Here is a 21,265-nt window from a genome sequence, read left to right on the forward strand (position 1 = left end):
AAAGTAAACGATTAAAGTTCGAATATAATGTATAATGTTTATTTCAGATCAACAAAGAAACGGGAACCAAAGAAAACATTAACCCCAGCTATTGACCAGAACGGCTCCCAAGTGAACTTCTACTACGGAGCTCACACGCCGTACGCCGAGTCTATAGCGCCCTCCCATCACTCGACATACGCTCATTACTACGACGACGAAGAAGACGGATGGGAAATGCCTAACTTCTACAACGAAACGTACATGAAGGAGAGCCTACACAATGGGATGAATGGCAAGATGAATAGCTTGGCGCGGTCCAACGCGAGCATATACGGGACAAAAGAGGATTTATACGACAGGTTGAAAAGGCACGCATACCCGGGTAAGAAAGGTCAGTATTTGGAGCACGTATCGTAGTGCGCACTTTATATTTTCCACGCAGCGTTTCACACTTAGCTTATAGTTTGCATGTCGTAGCTTTCCTTTGTAGAACTTAAAAACTCAGACTTTCTCTTGTGAGAAAAATGGCGATGTTACATTATCACTATCGCAAACAATTTCTGTCAGAGAACTGCTGATAATTGTAACTGCTTAAGCTATTTAAACAATAAAAAAAACTTTTAAATTTTTGAACTGATTATAGATTCTTTCATCAGCGAGTTATATGTGCTGTATTTAATTACAAAATGAAAGAGGAAAATAAGTTGAATATCATTGAATTCATTGCACTGTTTTCATAATTAATTATATATCTCTAAAAAAGATTAGAAAATTAAGTACAACCTCCCGTTCAATTATTAATAAAAATTCAAATGACGGTATGGTTACATTATCTATATATTCTCTCGATTGGCATCATAAGAGTAGGGGTGTTTTTTTTACATTTAAGTCGGTTCGATTCCCAGACGAGGCAAGTAATTTTTAGAAAATCTTTGAATGCAGAATTTTTAAAATAACATAGTCTTCTTTCAATAAAATAGCTTATCTTCGATATTTAAGGTACTTTCCTTTCATGTCCCATAACTTTGGGACACCCTGTATATAAGAGATTTCCACGTATATAGTCACTCATCGCGATATCTCTGGAACCATTAGAGCTAAAGACTTGAAATTTGGTAAGAATATTCTTTTCACCGAGTAGAGGTCAGCTAAGAACGGATTTTCCAAAATTCCATCTGCCAGAGTTTTTTTTTATTATGAACAGAACAACGTCTGTCGGGTCAGCTAGTTAGGTATACAAGGCGTCCATACTTTATCAGGGGACAATAACCCAGTGACCTTTCCGTACTCAGAAAGGACATCTGCAAATTACGCGCCGGGTTACTTGTGAGTTGTGTCATAAAAACAGACCGATTGTTAGACTATTTATTGTTGACACTTTGTTTAATTATTTAAAACCTTATTTTAAGTTTTAGTTTTCATACAAAAAAGTACAGAATAAGTGTTAGTGTTCTTTTTGAGCAAATATGAAAACATTATTCAATGATGGTTTTACGTGATAATTTATAGCATTCGATTAAGGAATGGTCCCCGCTGCCCTCCAATTAGATACAGCACTACCTAAGAACAATAGCTTTAATGTATTTTAAATTAAAATTAATAAAATACAAAATACTTACTGATGATATGTGATCCCAGTGTCTTTCTTATTTCTTTTAATATTATTTTTACAAAGTTCAGTTGAACTTTATTAGTTTCAATTATAAGCAAAGTTTAACAGAATACGTGGCACGTCAACGTCACTCATTGTCCGAGACTGGCCCGAGTACTCCCACTTGGGCGTAGTATTAGTTGCCGTACTTTGCGACTACGCCTGCGGTATCTTGTTGAAGCGCAGCGGAGACCAATCCTTAATCTAAGTTTATAGTATTAATTGGTATTAATTTACTGGGTTCTACGGCGTACGTACTTTTGCTTTATGTGTCCATCATCATTAGCTGAGAAGCGAATGATATCTGATTAAAGGTCTATTTGTTTATTTTTTTTATGAAAATAAGGGACGAGACGAGTAGTACGTTCAGTTGATGGTAATTGATACGCCCTGCCCATTTCAATGCAGTGACGCACAGGATTATTGAAAAACCCAAAAATTCTGAGCGGCACTACAACTGTGCTCATCAAGTCTCATTTGCCCAGTAATTTCGTTAGCTACAGCACCTTTCTCACCGAAAGACAGTAATACTAACACATTTCACTTGCTATTATTCTATTTGTGTTTTAGTCGACTGTGTTTTAATAATGTTATAATGATGCAATATCCACAGATAAGAGTGACAGCGACAGTGAGGGTCAGTGAACATGGAGCAACGAACAAATGGACTGCGGTTTGTCGTATTCTGGTCAAATTTACATAATACGTGTAAAACTCCGTCTTAATTATAGAGGCGAAATAATTTTTGTAGACGATACAATTATTGCAACAATTTTTTTAGTTTTTGTTCTGATATTCGTGTGTACTACCAGAATACATATTTTAAATTTTTCTCTATTACTACGACTACAAAAATTACTTCGCATAGTCACTGATGTACATGATTTTGTACTCGTCTAGCTTTACATTTAGGTTATTCTCAATAGAGATGTACTGAATATTCAATTGATGATATACCTGCTTTAAATTCCATTCAACTATTTGGATTTCTTCGTATTTATATTTTATCTCTGATGCATTGAATCCGTCTAAATTTATTTTTCATCTTCGGTTCATGTATTACTTTAATAATAATATATAATAATACAACTATTAATATCTTGTTAATTGTCTTGAATTAAGCGATCTATCCAATTCTTTCAATTGCAATCTAAAATATTTTCATTGAATTATATAATGGAATATTTCGTACATCTCGTCTAGTTATGTGTATTAACACAATCACTGTTTCATCCCCACCAAATATATTTCAAATGTCACAAAAGTACCGTTCAGTTGATTACAAAACAGTGGATGTGTTGATGTCCAATGATATTTGAATGCTCAAGTAATTTAGGCGAAGATTGCCATATCCGAAAAGCAGCGCGTTTTTATATTCCGGTGGCATTCCAATATGAATTTTAATGTAAATATAATAAAATGTAAAATAGCACTAAACCTCAATAGTGGCCTTAATGTAATTTAGATATTAAGTAATTTTGTACTTTTGTATTATAATGTGGACTGTACTTAATGTTACTTCTGTGAATGTTTGTATAAATGGACTGTAAGGATGGTTTAACGTATAATATGTTATACAAATGAATTTATATTAGTGTAATATACAAAATAATTTTTATTCATAATAATCGTAATTAGCTCTTTATTTTTAGTTATTGTTTTTGATATTTAGTTTATTTGTATCGTATTTACTACCATTTCGAAATATAATTCATAATAACAATACTCATCATGTTTTAGTGGTCTGTATTCCATCACAATTATTACCACTTTAGTGATTAATTACGTTTATACATGAAAATAAATTAAACATGTCTATATTTATAAAATTATTGTGTCTATTATTTCAAACCCAAAAATAAACCAGTGGGAGCCTCATTGCACAGGATGCCGGCAAATTGTGAGTACCGCAACGGTGCCTATTTCTGTTGTGAAGCAGTAATGTGTAAGCATTACTGTGTTAGGAGCCGAAGGGCGCCGTAGCTAGTGAAATTACAGGCCAAATGAGACTTAACATCTAATGTCTCAAGGTAACGAGCGCAATTACAATTCCATTAACTACAGTGCCGCTCCGTATTTTTGGGTGTTTCAAGAATCCTGAGCGGCACTGCATTGTAATGGGCAGGGCGTATTAGCTACCATCAACTGAACGTCCTGCTCCTCTCGTCCCTTATTTTCATAAAAAAATCAAACAAAAAGTTAGGAAAATATTTTATTAGTTTTTAATCATAAAATATTGTTTTTATATTAAATTTAACACAGCCAGTTTTCAATTGCTAACATCCAAATAATTTAGATTTCTAATAATAAGTCCAATTCAACAATAAACTAAGGGGTTCTTCACATTGTTTTCACAAACTAACGACAAAATATAGATACTTATACATCAATAATAACAGTAAAAAATAAAAAGAAAGCGACAATTTACAATGAACAAGACATTCCAAGATTTATGAACGATACGTCACTCGAACGGTTGGCTCAGTGGAACAGCGCTCGGACTGAACCCGACAGGTCACAGGTTTGAGTCCGGCATCGTTCATAAATTTTGTTTACAAATTTAATTTTAACAATTAATCTTTATGACAGTTATCTAAATCTGTCACTTTCCACCAAGCAAAGGAGTTTTATTATACAGTATGTTTAAAAAACCTTGTTTCTTGTTTAATATTATTACGACGTCCGCAAACAAAATCTCAATACCTACTAATAATATAAATTTGAATGTAAGTTTGTTTATTAAGCTTTCACGCCTAAACAACTAAAACAATTTTGCTGAAATTTAGTACAGAGATAGGACCTGAACTTGGAAAAGGACATCGGCTACCTTTTATGGCAAATAAGAGTTAGGGGTTGAAATTGGGGGTGGAATGTTGTATGGACGTTCGTCACTATTAAAGATTAAAAGTCACCATTAAACTTTGTATTTAGGCACTTGATAAAAAATAAATAAATATGGGTTCTATCGTTTTCGAAATTTACACCTGCGTGTGGATGAAAAAGGGGGACTAAAGTACGTATGAAGTCCAAACAAAGTCACGTTTTCAAACTTAAATATGAATGCGATTTTTATCATATTTGGTACAAAAATAAAAAAAAGGTCCCCCAAATTAACTCCACCACGCGGACAAAATCGCGGGCAAAAGCTAGTATTTCATAAAAGTATTGCGCCGCGGGCGGTACAGACTGATTGGTTTTTTCATAATAAGAATACATTGTTATATTATCGTGTCGACTTAGAACCGGTTTCCACCAAAGTGGAGACGAGAGGAGATTAGCCGTGAAGCGGTCAAGTTATTTCCACCAATGCGGAGAGATGTGAGTTCTGCATAGTGGAGATGTGAGCTGTGAGAGCTCGAAATCAGACAACTGATGTCTAAAATAGGAAGACATCATGTCGTTACAAAATTTATATTTTAATTTGCTTGAGGAAGAGGAATTAAAGGTTGAAGAAACACAATTAATTCTCCAATATTTAAACTATCGACGGAAACGTGTTCGTCAACCATTTTGCAAACTTAACTGAAAATATTTGAAAAAGAAACCGACTCCAATAACAACAAACACTAAAAGTAAAAAAATAATTTAATTTATTACCGACTACTTATATTAATATGTAAAACAAGAGTTAATGCAAATATTTATTAATATTTTTGGAGCCTCCTCTTTTTTGAGTTAAAATACGTCGCTAAACTACTGAAGTCGGTTGAAAATACGGAAAGAACGCTTTTTACATTCATGATCAGTCAATCGAATAAATGACGCTTTCGTGTGTGCGAGACAAAATTCTGAATATTCTATAGAATAAATAACTAGAGAAACGAGACATCTCCTCTCCTCTCCGCTTGATCCATTTGACATGTGGAAATAACGAAATCTGATTGGTTATCAAAAGCATCTCCTCTCCTCTCGAGACGCTGTGGTGAAAACCGGGCCTTATTCAAAGATAAGGTACTGTGCGTTAGTTGTACGTGGCAGCTTTATTAAACTGATTTAAAAAAGCATAGGAGACGTTTTTATTATTTTATTTTACGATTAACAAGTCAGAATGATAGTTGACAAATCAATATAAAAAAATAAAAAATCATTAGATTATTTAATACAATAATAAATCTGCTTAAAGTATCTAAAGTTTTCTAAACAGTTAGTTCTTATTTACTTGGCGTGTTTTAGATAAAAGTCTTTCATATATTTCACCAAATTTTCCACTTCTTCGACAGTCACCGCGTTGTAAGTTGATGCTCGGATTCCGCCAACACTTCTACAGACAAAAACATTAAAAGTAAGCATTAATTTCCAATTATAAAGTATGTAATTCCCTTGGTGTTGCAAGTTCGCCTGGACGGCGGTGATTACTCTACATCCAAAGACCAGTTCAATTAACACTGCAAGTCAGTGTGACTGTGAAATGAAGAAAACGTGTAGCAAAGTAATTTTGTAAACAAAATTTACGAATTCACTTACATTATTGCTTTATACGAGTATATCTTATATCCTATCAAATAAAACCGAACACAAGACGAGATTAATATATAAAATGAAATATTATTGGAAATACAACATTGAATTAGACACACAAGAAATAAGGAGGAAAACTGCCAGTCTCTTCAATTCTAATAAATGTGATATTTTCCTTTATTCTCAGCTACCTTATGCAATCTATCTTAAACAGGGAAAAACACTTACAATAGATAATCGAGTTTCCTTATTTTTTATTTCATTGTAACAATAATAGGTTCATTAATTATGAAATGTATTCTAAAGTATAAATTCTATATTCTTGTCAAAGTATTTTGGTAACACTTAGCGAACAGTGTGTGATTTCATTAAGTTTCTTAAGGTGATCATTCGTCATTAATAGAAAGTTTACTGACGAAATTATTTTAATACCTACAAAATAGCCAATGGTTGCAAATGTATAAGAGCAGAATCCGTTTTACCAAAGACCATCAATTTACAAACTACTTAAAATTCGAAGGAGTGTATTACCAAAATTAATTCTAGATCCTAAAGAATCATTAAGAGAAAAATTTACGGCCCTTTTCAATAACCTATCTATCCTTAATTTAACTTACTAGAGGTAGACAAATCTATCCTTTTACGCTTACTTACATTTCAATAACCTACCGACAGATAGCATTGGACTATAACTAATAACAAACTATATTGGACATAACTATGGATAGATAAGATCTTGTCATTAAACGGTGATAGCAATCTATACGTAACTAGAGATACGTTATTGAAAACGGCCGTTAAATAAATAAATATTTTGATTGTTGCATCTCAATATATTCTTGATAATGTGCTATATGTTCAAAAGCACATTAAGGAATTTGCTAGAAACTGACAATCATAATGTTAACACGAGGAACAAACATAAACTTGTTATGCCTACTACTTGGTAAAGTTGAGTTAGTAAGTCTTTTATTAGGCGATGTATATGCTTTTTCAGTATGATTCTAGAAGATGTACAAAACAAATATGTTAACATAAATTATTTTCTTAATGATACCACAGACAGAGAATGAAGCGGACACCCTCAGGCTCATTTTTTATAAATGTTAGTTGTATGATATTATAACATTGTAGTCCATATTTTTATAAAGAAAGCCCGCTGAGTTTATTGCGTTTTGAGTTTACTATATAGCGTTTCTTGAGTCTATTTTGACGTTCAATGAGTGATTTTGAATCCTATTTTAAATAAAAATATTTGAATTTGAAGTTAGCCACTTACATTTCTACTTACTTACTTTCAATGATGATAAACTATATAATATTATATATCTTACCTATGCCCTTTCAGTTGAATAAGTCCTAAAGAATCTGCTCCTTTCAAAAATTCTTTCTCCAGATCTTCGTTGCCACTTGCTGATCCGATTCTGAATGGAATATTCATTTTACTTCTAGCATTTTTCGCAACAACGGCATTGTAGAACCCATTAGATTGTTCAATAAAATCATAAACCATTGAAGACTTTTTGGTGGCTAATTCAGCCATTTTGTCAAGGCCGCCCATTTTTTCTATCCATTCCAAACATTTTCCCATAACGTAGATTCTAGAAAATATAAATAACGTTATCTTCTATTATTATCAATGTGTCAAAAACATGAAAACATAACATTTAGTTGAGCTGTAAAAAATTTGATTAAAATATTTCCAAAACCTTCTACTCTAATAAATAATCATCTTCAGCTTATTCTATTAAATAAATAAATATTGACAACTTTTATCACAAATTATTTTACCCCAAACTAGGCATAGCCTGTAAAAGCTATATTTTATACAATACATTTATTTATTTCTTTATTTGTATGGATCTCCAACAGTTGTACATATTAAGTAACATCTAACACATGCCTTATATCTTAACATTTATATGTGCGACCAATTATGGGAGAACATATCATTCCATAACAATAACAGCGACTGTGGTGACTAAAAACTACTTAAGTATCTTATAAATAAGTTGTATAATAAGTAATCGTTGTATTATTTTTCAACAACAATTTTTACAGCAACATTTGTTTTCTGAACAAAAACTAATGTTGCATATAATAAAAGGTATACTAATGAATTAATAAAAAGTTAATCACTAATTAATAATAATATATTTACTCAAACATTCATATACAACATCCATGACTCGCAAACAACATCCATATTCATCATAAAAATGTTTGCACCTACCAGGATTCGAACCCGGATCCACTAGCTCATTAGGCAGGGTCACTAACCACTGGGTTAAAGGGGTTATATGTTAATATCTTAAAATGTTATAGAAATTTGGTTTCTAAATGACATGTTTTATTGCAATCGCTTGTATTTAGCTGATTAATTTAGCTGAAATATGAAAATAAATATTTTGTGTTATAGTCCGGTCAATTTAGACATAAAAATAGTGATCAAATAAAAAAAATTCCGACGGAGCCAAATCTTCGTAGAGACCTTAGGTTTACCACAAGGAATAAAGTGTCAAAAGTCCTCATCCGTCAAAAGGGCCCAAGGTCAAAATTTTAGGTTTTTTGGATTTTTCTCGAAAACGGTAAGTTTTATCGAAAAAGTACCGCAATTGCAAGAAAGGTTGTAGTGCCAAATGTGGCTGTAAGGTACGATAATTTGGCTCTGTCGGAATTTTCTTTATTTCAATTGTCTAAATTGACCGGACTATTATAACAAATATCAATTTCTTAGTAGATGGAGGATATGGAGATACAATCAATATTGTCCGAATTGGAAAAATGTAAAAAAAAATATCTGTTGTTAGGGAGTGGTGAATCTTCTTGAAACTAAATATAATAAATAAATAAATAAATAAATAAATATTATTTAAAAATAAATACATCTGTCGGTGTTATTTATTCCTTATCATAGAATGATACCTCAAAATAAATAGTTTATAACAATGAACAGACATAATCTTATCATGTACTAAAATATATTTCATCATGAGTTTTATTTTTTTAATAATTATTAAACGTACCATTCATAATGACGAGACAATTTCCATAAAACCGGTGTTAACTAGATAATACCAACCGCATCAAACAAAATGTAAAAATGATATTTTAGCTAAATCACAAATACATTATTACTTTTAACGTGTAAACAGGAGATGATTTGGCATAATATTAAAATATAAATTATATTTTCGTTACGTCAATTTTTTTATCATCGCAGATCTGAAAAATTTTAATGTAATCAAACGCATCTAGCTAATAATGATTTCACAAAATAATAATCTATGAGGCTAACGAAATCATTCATATTTTTTTTTATGAAACTAAGGGACGAGACAATCAGGACGTTCAGTTGATGGTAATTGATACGACCTGCCTATTACAATGCAGTGCCGCTCAGGATTATTGAAAAACCCCAAAAACTGAGCGGGACTACAATTGCGCTCGTCACCTTAAGGCGAAGAGTAAGCAGAAAACACGCAAACATGGTGTTTTTAGACAAGTTTTGTGGTGAAAGTATAGCATTTCGAGCTATGAACATTACTTAATCCTGTTACACATTTCCTTAAGTCTTATTTGTAGGTTGCTACTGCTTGCTGATGGTTATAGTTAACACTGCCGAGCCTTTTTGAACTACCACTTTTCTTTGAAGTTAAACAAGTTTTTTGGCATGGCGTAACGCATTTTTTTTTGTACTTCTCTCAGAAAAGTTATTCTTATAGCTTGTACTTTTTTGTGTAGGTTCATTTATTCAGAATAGTAGTGAATAACGAGGATTGTAAGCATATAAACTGTTTTATACGCAATTTTTTTTTAATATTGGCTTTGTTACATAGATGGGGGACGGCAGCCGTGAAACTCATATCGCTCAAGGTCGCTGGCATTTAGTGTTGCCTTAAGACATAAGATGTTAAATCTCTTACCCTATCATTTTACTAGCTACAGCACACTTCGAAACCGAAACACAATAATGTTTACAAATTACTGCTATATATATATATATATGAGAAGTGTGTTCATTTCATCATAACATTTAGTTTATTTTGAGATATTGTATGATAGCAAACAAGACTACAATACATCAGATCAAATCAATTTATAATTTACCAACTGTAGTACTGATATAGTGATATACTGCTAAAAACAATTAGGGAAACAGAACTTCAAAGAAGAACTAAAGTTTTTGCTTAAGTTTTTAATTATAACTTGACACTTAGTAACGTAGACGCATTGGCACTAGATTCTCCACAATCTGCTATCAAAAGATCTTTGTGTATTTTGGCAAAATTGCCCGACGAGTTTCCAGTAATTTAGACAAACTGATAGTCTTAGGCAAGGTGAAGGGGAAAAGACCACGCGGACGATCTCTTCAATTTATTCTTATATCTTATAATGTAATAGAAATTTGGTTTCTAGATGACATGCTTTATTTGCTATCGTTTGTTTAAAATAAATATTTTGTGCTATATCAAATATCAATTTCTTAGTGGATGTAGAAACACTCTATTGAACTAAAATACTCCTATTTTAGTTGGATTGCTAATACTTCTGTCTCGCCACACCTTGTTCAGTTGATTCGTTTCTGTTTTTGCCATGCCTATTTTGCCTGAGTTGGGAAATATGTGAACCCCACCGTTTGTTTTTTTAATGTCTAAGTGCAGATTATTCGTCTTAATCCAGCGCGCTATCTTTGTAAGAGCATTGATTATATCGTCAGCAATATCTGCACGTCGCTTTATTTTAAAAATAAGTGAAGTATAATCAGCAAACAATACAATCTCATGGTTATCATCTACCACAAAAGGTAAATCATTAATATTTATAAGAAACAAGAAAGGACCGAGAATAGAACCCTGCGGAACACATATTCCTACAGACCACATTGAAACTGCTTCATTTCGCTTGTGCGAAACTCACGTTCTTAGCGTTATTATTCTAAGCGTCAAAACATCTCCAGCTTACAACAGTGATAATAATATATTTGTCATTCTATATATAATTTTGACATTTTGTTTGATGCGGTTGATATTATCCAGTTAACACTGGTTTTATGAAAATTGTCTCGTCATTATGAATGGTATGTTTTATAATTGTTAAAATAATGGCAACTCATGATGAAATATTTTTTTTATTCATGATAAGATTCTGTCTGTTCATTGTTGTTTTGCTTTTTATTTTGAGCTATCATTGTATCTTAAGGAAACACAGAAACATGTAATTATTTTGTAGATACATGTATTTATTTGAATTTGAGTTTGAAGAAAATTCACCACTCCCTAACAACAGATATGTTTTTTACATTTTTTCAACTCGGACAATATTGATTGTACCTACATCTACTAAGAAATTGATATTTGATATAACACAAAATATTTATTTTCATATTTCCACGGACGAAAAAAGAAGGACTCCACGCCGTGATATTAGCAAGTGAAACACCATTATGCTAGTGTGTGTGCGGTTACGGGTGATACTAGTTACACAATTTTTTTTCCCTTAAATAATCATATATGGCCACAAATACTTATATAGTATCGTTTTTACAGTTTTTCACAACGTACTACGGCATTTTTAAAATATTTTATTGAGACGCAAACTGATCTGTCACAGACGATGACAATTCTCATAATGGCCGCCTATCAGCCTGTAGTAGTGTGTGTGTGCGTGGGGCTATGTATTTACAAGTTAATCGGCTTGTTTGGTGCTACACTGTTATGTAAGGTGACACGGAGTCCTTAATTTTTTACCAGTCCGTGCATATTTCAGGTAAATTAAACAATGTTCAAAAGTATACCTATATTAATCGCCTTCGTTCTATTATATTTATTTCGTCATTAAGTCGATCGATTTACTCCGTTCGCAAGAGGATAGTTAGTAAGTTCGATTTACTCACGCAAACATAGGCGGTGTGTTCAAAATTGAGTCTGCTTTTGCGTTCGCTGTCCAATCGAGTATAGCAGGACATATCGGTAGAGCTTGATTCAGAAGATCCTCTCTTACAATGACTAAAACTACGCCGGCTGTTCCAATGTTCTTCTGGGCACCTCCATAAATTACTCCAAACTGTGTTAAGAAGATAAGTGTATTTATTACATTTACAACAAAATAATAAATCTTTATTTGTTGCAAGAAGCAAATACAATTTTGTTTAAAATTACCCTCGACCCCCAAAACTAGGATAGCCCGTGACATGGGGGTCTGTCTCCTCCCAGTTGTGCAATGCAAAACGTCTAAGAAAACAAACATCAACATAATATTTTAAGGTGACTAACAATGGTGGTTATGCAAGTAATGATGTGTATTTGTAAAATAACAAATTTCTATAAGTAGATGATTTTGTGAACTACCTGAAAGTAAGGTACATATTCGAGTGAAAGATGGCTCTATAGTCTCAAAAACGTACTTTTAAAATGGACACTTTATTTTTACCTGTGCTACCTCAAATTCGATGTTTGATACCCACTGAGAACATTGAATATTATATATATCGAGATGTGTGTGTACTTGTCGTTGCTTATGTATTTTCGGATTTGTGCCTGGTGGGGCTATGTTTAATTAGTATGTTCTGATGGAGAATGTGCGCATTACACGTTATGGCGTCAATTGCTAAATGTTTCAAGTTCTTACTTAAGTTTAATGCTACAGTAATAAATACTTGATTTTGTTTGTGAAAATGTGCAAACTTTAAGAATAAAAGTGTACCGAAATTATTTAGGCTAAATACCACGTGCTACGAATACAAAATAGTAAAAAAATAAACACACAAAAATACAAATACGCAAATAGATAATAATATAGATAATATATTTAGCGTGTTATTTTTAATTTGCTTCTTATCATATTATTTATTTGCGTATTAGGGTTTGATACGAACGCAACGTATTGATAACAATACATGGTATAATATTCAGTTCATGTTGATACTTGTTGCTAAGAGTTGATTTCAAAGATAATATAATGGCGCCTCTTCACAATCGGCGATTAAAGGCGATTACACACGAGCACGATCGTGTGGAGGGCTTATTCGCTTCTAGTCGCCGATCATCGTCTATAATCGTTATACGGCCGTTTGCAATAACCTATCAATCCTTAGTTTAACTTACTAGAAGTAGACAAATCGTTCCTTTTACGCTAACTTACAATTTCAATAACCTATCGACTAATAGCATTGGACTATAACTAATAATATAACAATATTGGACTAATGTCCAATAATAATGGATAGATAAGATCTTGTTAATAAAAGGTGATAGTAATATATCCGTAACTAAAGATACGTTATTGAAAACGGCCGATAGTGATCGCGGCGATCGGTGACATGTCGGTTTTTCGGGCACGCATTAAAGAGAATTCGCGTATAGTTGTGTGCGCGTGCCAACAACTACACGCGTTTCCTTTTACTTACATAGGGCGAGTATGATACAATGTCTACTGGGTGGTCAAATGAAGAAACTTTTAAATTCATAGAACTACCCAAAAATATGGATACTCAAACATAATTATCACAAAGAAAAAAACCTACCTCATCTAGGTACTCGTATCGTTACTATGAGGCTTATAATCGCTCACCAATATTATTAATATTTTTAAATCAAAAAATTTCGTTCATCTAAATTGAGTGTATACTGAAATTAAATGAATGGTATCAGCAGCTATAAGCTCCACGTCCGACTTAAAAGACTGCCGCTCAATAAATGATCAAAGACGATCGTGTGGATGCTTACACGAAGATCTACGATTAACTTGCCAATGAGTAATGACAGACGATCATCGCCGATAGTGGAGAGGAGGCATAATATTATAGGAATCGCTAACTTACGCCCTTTGGTCATCGCGCGGTTAGATCAGTCGAACATAATAGCGGAAATAAATAAAACTATTATCTTATAACAATTTTATTACTTAGCAAATTGTCAACTTAAAATTTTATCAACCTTGAGTTTTTAATCAGCTTAGAAACGATAGATAATATTATATATGATACACTAAAATAGTATTTTCAATAGTGAGCTATTTTCGTTTTCATTTTTAAATAGTACTAATGAACTTTTAAAGTGTGCATATACGTTTGTTTATGTATCAATTGAATAAGAAGGATTGCAACGTCACAATATTTTGTCCTTAGATTAAGGATTGGTCTCCGCTGCGATCCAACTAGATACTGCACTACCTCTTAACAATAGCTTTTTTATTTCGGCAACTATTAGATGCTTGTGCGCGTGGCAGTTTGACACTCAATGGCATCTTTCAAATTTTGTAACACACGCTTCGTTTTATTTTACAATGAAATTAATAAAATACTTACTGGAGATATGTGATCCCAGTGTCTTTCTTATATCTTGTAGTATTATTTTTACTAATTTTAGTTTCAATTATTAGCAAAGTTTAACAGAACATGTGGCACGTCAACGTCACACATTGCTCGAGACTGGCTCGAGTACGCCCACTTGGGCGTAGTATTAGTTGCTGCACTTTGCGACTACGCCTGCGGTATCTAGTTGGAGCGCAGCGGAGACCAATCCTTAACCAATTATATTGCATATTATATTAATTAGGTAGTGTGTCAATTCTTGACATTCTTACCTTTGAAACATCTAATTTCTTTGACATGAAGTTCGAAGACATATCAGCTACCAGAGGGATTCCCTTAGTGTCAGGGATATAATCAAATTCAACCCCTAAAACAAAAAAGAAATTCTATTAAATAGATAGCTACTACAATAATTAAATAAATGATTAATAAACTCAAAATTAATTTCACGCATTATTTGATTCAATGAGTTCCTGCTAGAATTAGGTAATTGCCTCAGACCGATCTGCCTTAAAGTCAAAGTCAAATAAACTTTATTCAATTAGGCTTAAACTAAACGCTTTTGAATAGTCACTATAAATATTTCTTTCAAATTACTGAATTTAACATATTAAATATGTTCTTCAACTTTTTACGATAACAAACGATACGAACGTACAAAAAACTCAAGTTTCGGGAATAAGGATACGCCCTCAGCAAACGTTCCATAGAGTCTTGGTTCCCGATTAAATATTAATTATTTTTGATAACACAGTTGGTAAATCTTTAAATGAATACTTTCTTAAAATGGACTGATTGGTGCAATGTGGAGAGATCCTTACAATAGCAGACATCAACAGAATTAAATTTATACTTATTATTGTTATGGTATTATTAATATCTATTGTTATTACCAATATCAACACTCTTATATTTATAACAAAGTTTTTATATTTTATTAAAAAGAGCGCAAAAAATAATGCTGGGAGAGTTTCTTGCGCTGCTTCTCAGAGCCCCATTTGTTTCCAAAGCGGTAGTAGTATTAGATATGACGTCAAAAAGAATTGTAAAGGTATCGATTTTGAGAAGATAAATGCCTTTTATGCCTTTTTACAAACTTTATACATTGGTATTGATGAACTACCCTTTTTTTCAATACATTCTCGATTTTAGTCCATTCTGATCTTAGAATGTACGCCTAGGATCAGAGTTTGCTACTGAAGTTAGCTCGACATGAATCTTACCATGAACGGTTTCATTTCCACATATATAAACATAGGAAGCATTAGGATCCAGTTTCCAAGTAGACTGATCAGGTATGCCTGAGTATTTGTCTGTGGCTGGTAGCACTAGGTTCACTTTTCCATATTTCTTCGCTTCTTTAGCTGCTAATGCTGACCAGGATCCTGTAAATAGTTTCTAGTTTTAATAAAATACTTGTGTTCGTTATAATATGACAATATTCACTAACTTGAACATTTAAGTACTGCATTGAATTTGTCAGATTCTGGATAATGTCAAACATTACCTGCCTGAGGGTTCATATTATATTGTGTACTAGCTGACCCGATAGACGTTGTTCTGTACATAATGAATAATTTTTTTTTTTTTTATGAATTTGTCAATGATATATTTTCATAACATCAAGAATTATTTCGTAAAATATGTGTAAAATAACCTGTTGTTATAACGAATTTGTGTTACAGCAAAACTGTCAATAAATTCACTCATAAAAAATATGTCCATACAAAATAAATATTGGAAATAAAAATAATTATGGATCCCAAATCAATATAATAGACACTGGATTTATATATATTAAGAAGATGTATAAGCGTCAACATGTGTAAAGACACGTGGGTTAATTTTTTATAACATAAGAAGAACAAGGTCATGTACATGATGCACCACCGCCCACGTTCTCCTGTAACACCAGAGGAACGAGAAGAGTGTGTCGCCATCCTTTTTTTTAGAAGAGATTAGGGGGCAAATGAGCAAGAGGCTCACGGGATGGGGAGAGGTGAGGCAACCGCCCATGGACATCCGCAACAACAGCTGTCAAGAGATTCGAAGGTGGGAGTATGCTCTCTCCTTGATGGTCCCTAAGTCTTATCAGTTCGGGAAAACATCAGCCTGTAATTGATTCCACAAAGTGGCTGTGCGAGGCAAGAAATTTCTTGCAAAACGCGCGGTTGTGGAATGCCAGACGTCAACGTGATGCGGGTGGTACTTTGCACGTATTGTCCGGTGGTGTAACTCGACCGCTGAATAAACCCGAATATTTCCTCTGAGCACTTCCCGTGATAAATGCGGTAGAAGATGCAGAGAGAGCCTACACCTCTACGCAACGGCAAAGAAACAAGCCGATCGGAGATGACTTGATCTTCGATGATTCGAGCCGCTATTCGTTGTATGCGGTCAAATGGAAGAAGCTTGTTGGAAGGCTGAATTTGCGCCTTATGAAGTTGCAGGCAGTGGCTTATGAAGTACTATCTCGCCTTACTGAGTACACCAAGATTTTTAGAGGCTAGTTTGGCCTTGTCTTCCAATTGACCACAGTACTGAACGTCGCTCGATATATCGACGCCAAGTATGCTAATATAGGCTGTGGCAGTTAGAGGAGTGATCTGGAATCGAGGGGATACGATGATTTTAGGAAGGTGCGGGATATTTAAAGGTAACCTTAACAGAAAGAATACGTAATACTGCCCTAAATATAATTGATATATTATACTCGCCTGTGACTACGTAGTCAGCAGTTCCAGTTCTTGATATCAGGTTAAGAGGAACAGCAGAAAACTGACCTTGACCTCCGCCAGCCAAGAATAGGATTTTGTAGTTATTTGGTACATTCCTATAAAACATATATGACGTTTAATAACATGCAGTTATTCATACAAATGCATGCTTAGAAGGGAAAGAAGAGATTACGTACTTACAGTTACAGTCCAGTGCTCTTCCAAGATATTAACAAACTCATTTTCATTAATCATATTAATATTACTATATTTTGTCATAGGTACATACATTCATCGCTCTTAAATACCATTATTTTCATTTTTCATCACGTCCAGTGCTGGACAAAGGACCCCCCCAAAGATCGTTATGAAGATCCGATGAGGATGAGGCCCTGCGCTGTCCTCATCCAACCTATTCCATCTTGGGTCCATCTGTCCGTCGAGCTATATGCCCTATTTTTTTTTCATCTTACATTCACATATTTCCGTCTTTTCTAAAGCCTAATCGTAAACATGATATTATGATTACCAATATTTAACTATAGAGGCATTCCGTAAAATTACATTTAATTAGAATATTTAAATAAATTATATCAATATGCGTGTTGACTGTTTTTTAAAATTTTCCACGCTTGTAGATATTTTTAAATCTTTACCTATTTCCTTACATTTATTTCATAATTACCAGTTCTTTCAACAAAACTAGAGCCTTCTTCAATAACAATTAATTATTCGACTGTTTATGTATGTAGTCGTGAAAATATATCATTTTCACCCAATTATGGCGAAGCAATACGACAGATTTTTATTTTTACTAAATCTGTATGTTTTTACTGTTTGTTATATGTATGTTTTTTTATCTGTTTCCGAATTACTTCTTTCTTCATTTTTTGTTTTTCTGGTGGTTGCATTTTATATGCATTTATATTTTAATTGAATACAGCGACCTCAAGAGTCATTTTTAGTAAGTATATCATTTGTAGTAAAGGTCGACCTAAGTCAAAAATGACTTAGGTCGACCTTTTTAGGGTTTCATTATTATAATTTATTTCTTGTTATTTAATTTTATAATGATTAATTAAAAAATATATTTATTTGTTTGTATTCGAATGAAAGTTGTTTAATTTCTGTACGGTATTTTTCCCGAACTTTGGTTTTAGTTTTGAACTTATCTGATTATCTTTACGAGCTGCTATGAACACTAAGTTCTATTTTGAGTACCAAAAATAAAAACACGTTATTAACTAAATTAGTGAGTATATTATGTCAATCTTATTTTTCAGGATGATTTCATATTCATTCATTTGTATTTAAATACAAATTTAATTCTCTTATATATGATGCATCCTATATACGAATTTATATCTAAACATTTTATTCTTTTTTACTTTTTATGAACTAATTTATATTATTTTAACACGATTCATATATTTGATGCAGTACCTTACAAACTAATTTATAATATAATAATTATGTATATTATAGCCATTGTAAAATACTCTATTTGATTGAAAAGAGTGGCCGTTGAGTTTCTTGTATATTTTTCTCACGAGCTCTACTTTTTACGAACATAATTTAAATAAAAGTAAATTCAGTAATTTAAAAGAAATATTTGTAATGACGATTCAAAAGAGCTTAGTTTAAGCCTAATTGAATAAAGTTTATTTGACTTTGACTTAAGACATATTTAACTATGTTATATTCAATATTAACATGATTTTAATGTACATTACTTACTACTTACCGACTTATTCAAAACAAATGAAATAGGCGTATGTATTGCTCACAATAATGATAAGAGCTCGTTGGGGACAAATAATGTTATTCTAATTGCGCAAGGTTAGTATGTCGTAACCGGTAATAATATACTGCTTGTTTAGATCTGTATTTAATAAATTGATAGGCATACCAACCAGTTTAAAACGATTAATTTAATTCCTTAATGGGTTAAGTAAAATAAGAACGAAATAATTCTAAAGAAGAATGTCTAAAACATTAAAAGTTATATATTTGAATTCAGAATCGTGATGCAATGCTTAGTAATTATAGTGTGTCTGAAATTATTAAATGTCGTCAAAACGTATAAACATAATAGTAATACTTACAATAGTCTCCGAACAAGTTCTTGTACTTCTGTGTTAAACTTCATATAGGTCGGCGACCTGTGACTTGTTTCCAATAAACTTATTCCAGTGCGTCTAAAGTCTGTCAATTCTTCGCGTATTTGATTATAAACCTTAAATAAAACATGAATGAGTTTTTATTGCGAGTGTATTTAAATATTATATGATTATTTAACTTACTTCTGTTGGTAATTTGGCAGGGCCAGCGCCGAAGTTGTGTATTTTCACCATTATGCCTTCCACTTTTACAAAACACTACACCTCAATTACGATTCCCGTTCGCGACTGTTCGCTGTTTAATCACTGAATGAATACTGGTTGGTCTGTTTGTGATTACTGACAAGACAGACTAAACACTTGAGCAAACAAGTTAGATGTTTTGAATTGGGTGTCACCGAGGCTCGGCTGACATAACTATCTACGATAAATAATAATACAATCGACTTGTTTATCGTCGAACATGTTGCAATAATTTCATGTGATCGAACTAAATAGCTCCAGATTACTTTAGACTTTCATATGATTTCATCAGGCTTTAAAGTTTGTTAATTATAATTAATTATATAATAATTAAAAGGTTTATTTGGTTCAAAAATACAGAAATCTTATTACTAATAACAATATTATGGATATTACAGAACCAAAATGGTGTCTAATCAGCATTATGTTGGGAATTTTACTTCTCGACGCTGGTATTCTCTAGACACCGAAACACAGACTTCGTGAATTAAATATTTATATATTTATAATCCCCAAGTCTACTGCTACCATAAACATTGGCAATGAAAATAAAATTATATATATACTAGCTGACCCGGCAAACGTTGTTTCGCCATAGAATAATTATTACATTATAGATATGAATTATGAAATATACATTAAAATATCCACTATCTCCTTGTGTTAAGTAAATACCAATTTTATATTTGGGCCTTTTTTGTCACTTATCGCTAACTGTCAAGAAAATTTTTAGTAACATCTACAAGTGCTTCCAGGAATATTAATTTGTGTTCCTAAGCAAATTATGCTATAATGCTACAAGGCTTTACTTAGTTACCTTGTTTAATTATGGCCTATCAAATAAATTAATATTTTAATATTTTGGTTAATTTTTTGAGAAGATACGTTTATTTGCAAATTTTTGTTTGAATATATAGGTTTTTTGTTAAAATTTGTTATTTCTTATTAATATTCAACTTCAAGTGTGATTAGCAATTTAAGCAAAGTATTTATTAAAAAACTTAGAAAGTTTTCAGGGTCTAAGGAAAACACTCGATAAATAATATTTCTAAAATTTAAGTCAATAGGTCGGGTTAAATCACTGTGTTTTAAAAAGGCCAATGGCTAATGTTTCAGAATTACCTCCGTTTATGTGTTTTTTGATATAAGATTATAATATTTTTTCTTAATTACTTAAACTTTATAAACCAAAGAATAATACCATGCTTTTATTTATTACTTTCTTCGAATATTTATCAAGATATGAGTTTTTGAAATTAGGCCTTATTTCTATCACTTACCTTAAGTAATATAAGTCAAAACATTTTGTTTATTACAATATTTTTGGAATCGATGTCCTCCCGCCGCGGCCCCGCTCTCGCCCCTCTCCTGGTCACGTCACGCGTGCGACACAAGCACACCTAACCTACAACTATGAATGTATATTGATACAAACCTACCTTGGCTGACACCGACTCCAAAAAATACTATAATCGTAACTAGAATAAGATTAATTAGATTATATCATAATACGCTATTATTTTTATACTTTTTAGTGCATATTATAGCTATTGTTTTGGAATAGATTTTTTAAAGTCGGTTTTTCTTGATTCTTAGTGAATCTGAAGTATTCAAACTCATAATTTGTCTGAATATGTATAGACCTACTAAATTTTGCAAAGCAGCAATTAATGTAAGCGCATTGCAATTTGATTACATACAGTGACAAAACAAAAGTATTACGTTATTCAAAAGAATTGTTAAAAAACGTTTGTGTGGTCAAGGTTACTATAACATAAAT

At 32.4% G+C, this 21,265-nt stretch overlaps 2 protein-coding genes across 3 annotated transcripts in view; one reads left to right on the forward strand and one right to left on the reverse strand.

Moving 5' to 3' along the window:
- LOC126967132 (sushi, von Willebrand factor type A, EGF and pentraxin domain-containing protein 1) overlaps positions 1 to 3,465 on the forward strand; it is a 100,778-nt gene extending 97,313 nt beyond the window's left edge. The window contains exons 35-36 of one of the 2 annotated variants that reach the window (XM_050811556.1): positions 48 to 373; positions 2,247 to 3,465. In XM_050811556.1, coding sequence (XP_050667513.1) covers positions 48 to 373; positions 2,247 to 2,278 — 358 coding nt within the window. In that variant the 3' untranslated portion in view covers positions 2,279 to 3,465. The remainder of the gene's footprint in view (positions 1 to 47; positions 374 to 2,246) is intronic. The other variant, XM_050811557.1, reaches the window with a different exon arrangement.
- Positions 3,466 to 3,832: 367 nt separating this feature from the next.
- Positions 3,833 to 19,592, reverse strand: LOC126967207 (probable phosphoserine aminotransferase). The gene is made up of 8 exons (XM_050811699.1): positions 19,426 to 19,592; positions 19,228 to 19,358; positions 17,123 to 17,238; positions 15,629 to 15,790; positions 14,678 to 14,772; positions 11,988 to 12,157; positions 7,426 to 7,692; positions 3,833 to 5,894 (listed from the first exon to the last, which is right to left on the reverse strand). Exons 1-8 carry the CDS (start codon positions 19,474 to 19,476, stop codon positions 5,789 to 5,791), a joined length of 1,098 nt encoding a protein of 365 aa, XP_050667656.1. The 5' UTR covers positions 19,477 to 19,592; the 3' UTR covers positions 3,833 to 5,788.
- Positions 19,593 to 21,265: the final 1,673 nt, after the last annotated feature.

This window comes from Leptidea sinapis, chromosome 12 (genome assembly GCF_905404315.1).
Source record: "Leptidea sinapis chromosome 12, ilLepSina1.1, whole genome shotgun sequence".
Classification (NCBI taxonomy): Eukaryota; Metazoa; Arthropoda; class Insecta; order Lepidoptera; family Pieridae; genus Leptidea; species Leptidea sinapis.

Coding starts and splice junctions, on each gene's coding strand:
- LOC126967207 (XM_050811699.1), bottom strand. CDS start 19,476: ATGGTGAAAATACACAACTTCGGCGCTGGCCCTGCCAAATTACCAACA. Junction 19,359..19,425: donor CTGCCAAATTACCAACAGAA/GTAAGTTAAATA, acceptor GTTTTATTTAAG/GTTTATAATCAAATACGCGA. Junction 5,895..7,425: donor ATTCAACTGAAAGGGCATAG/GTAAGATATATA, acceptor TTTTGTCTGTAG/AAGTGTTGGCGGAATCCGAG.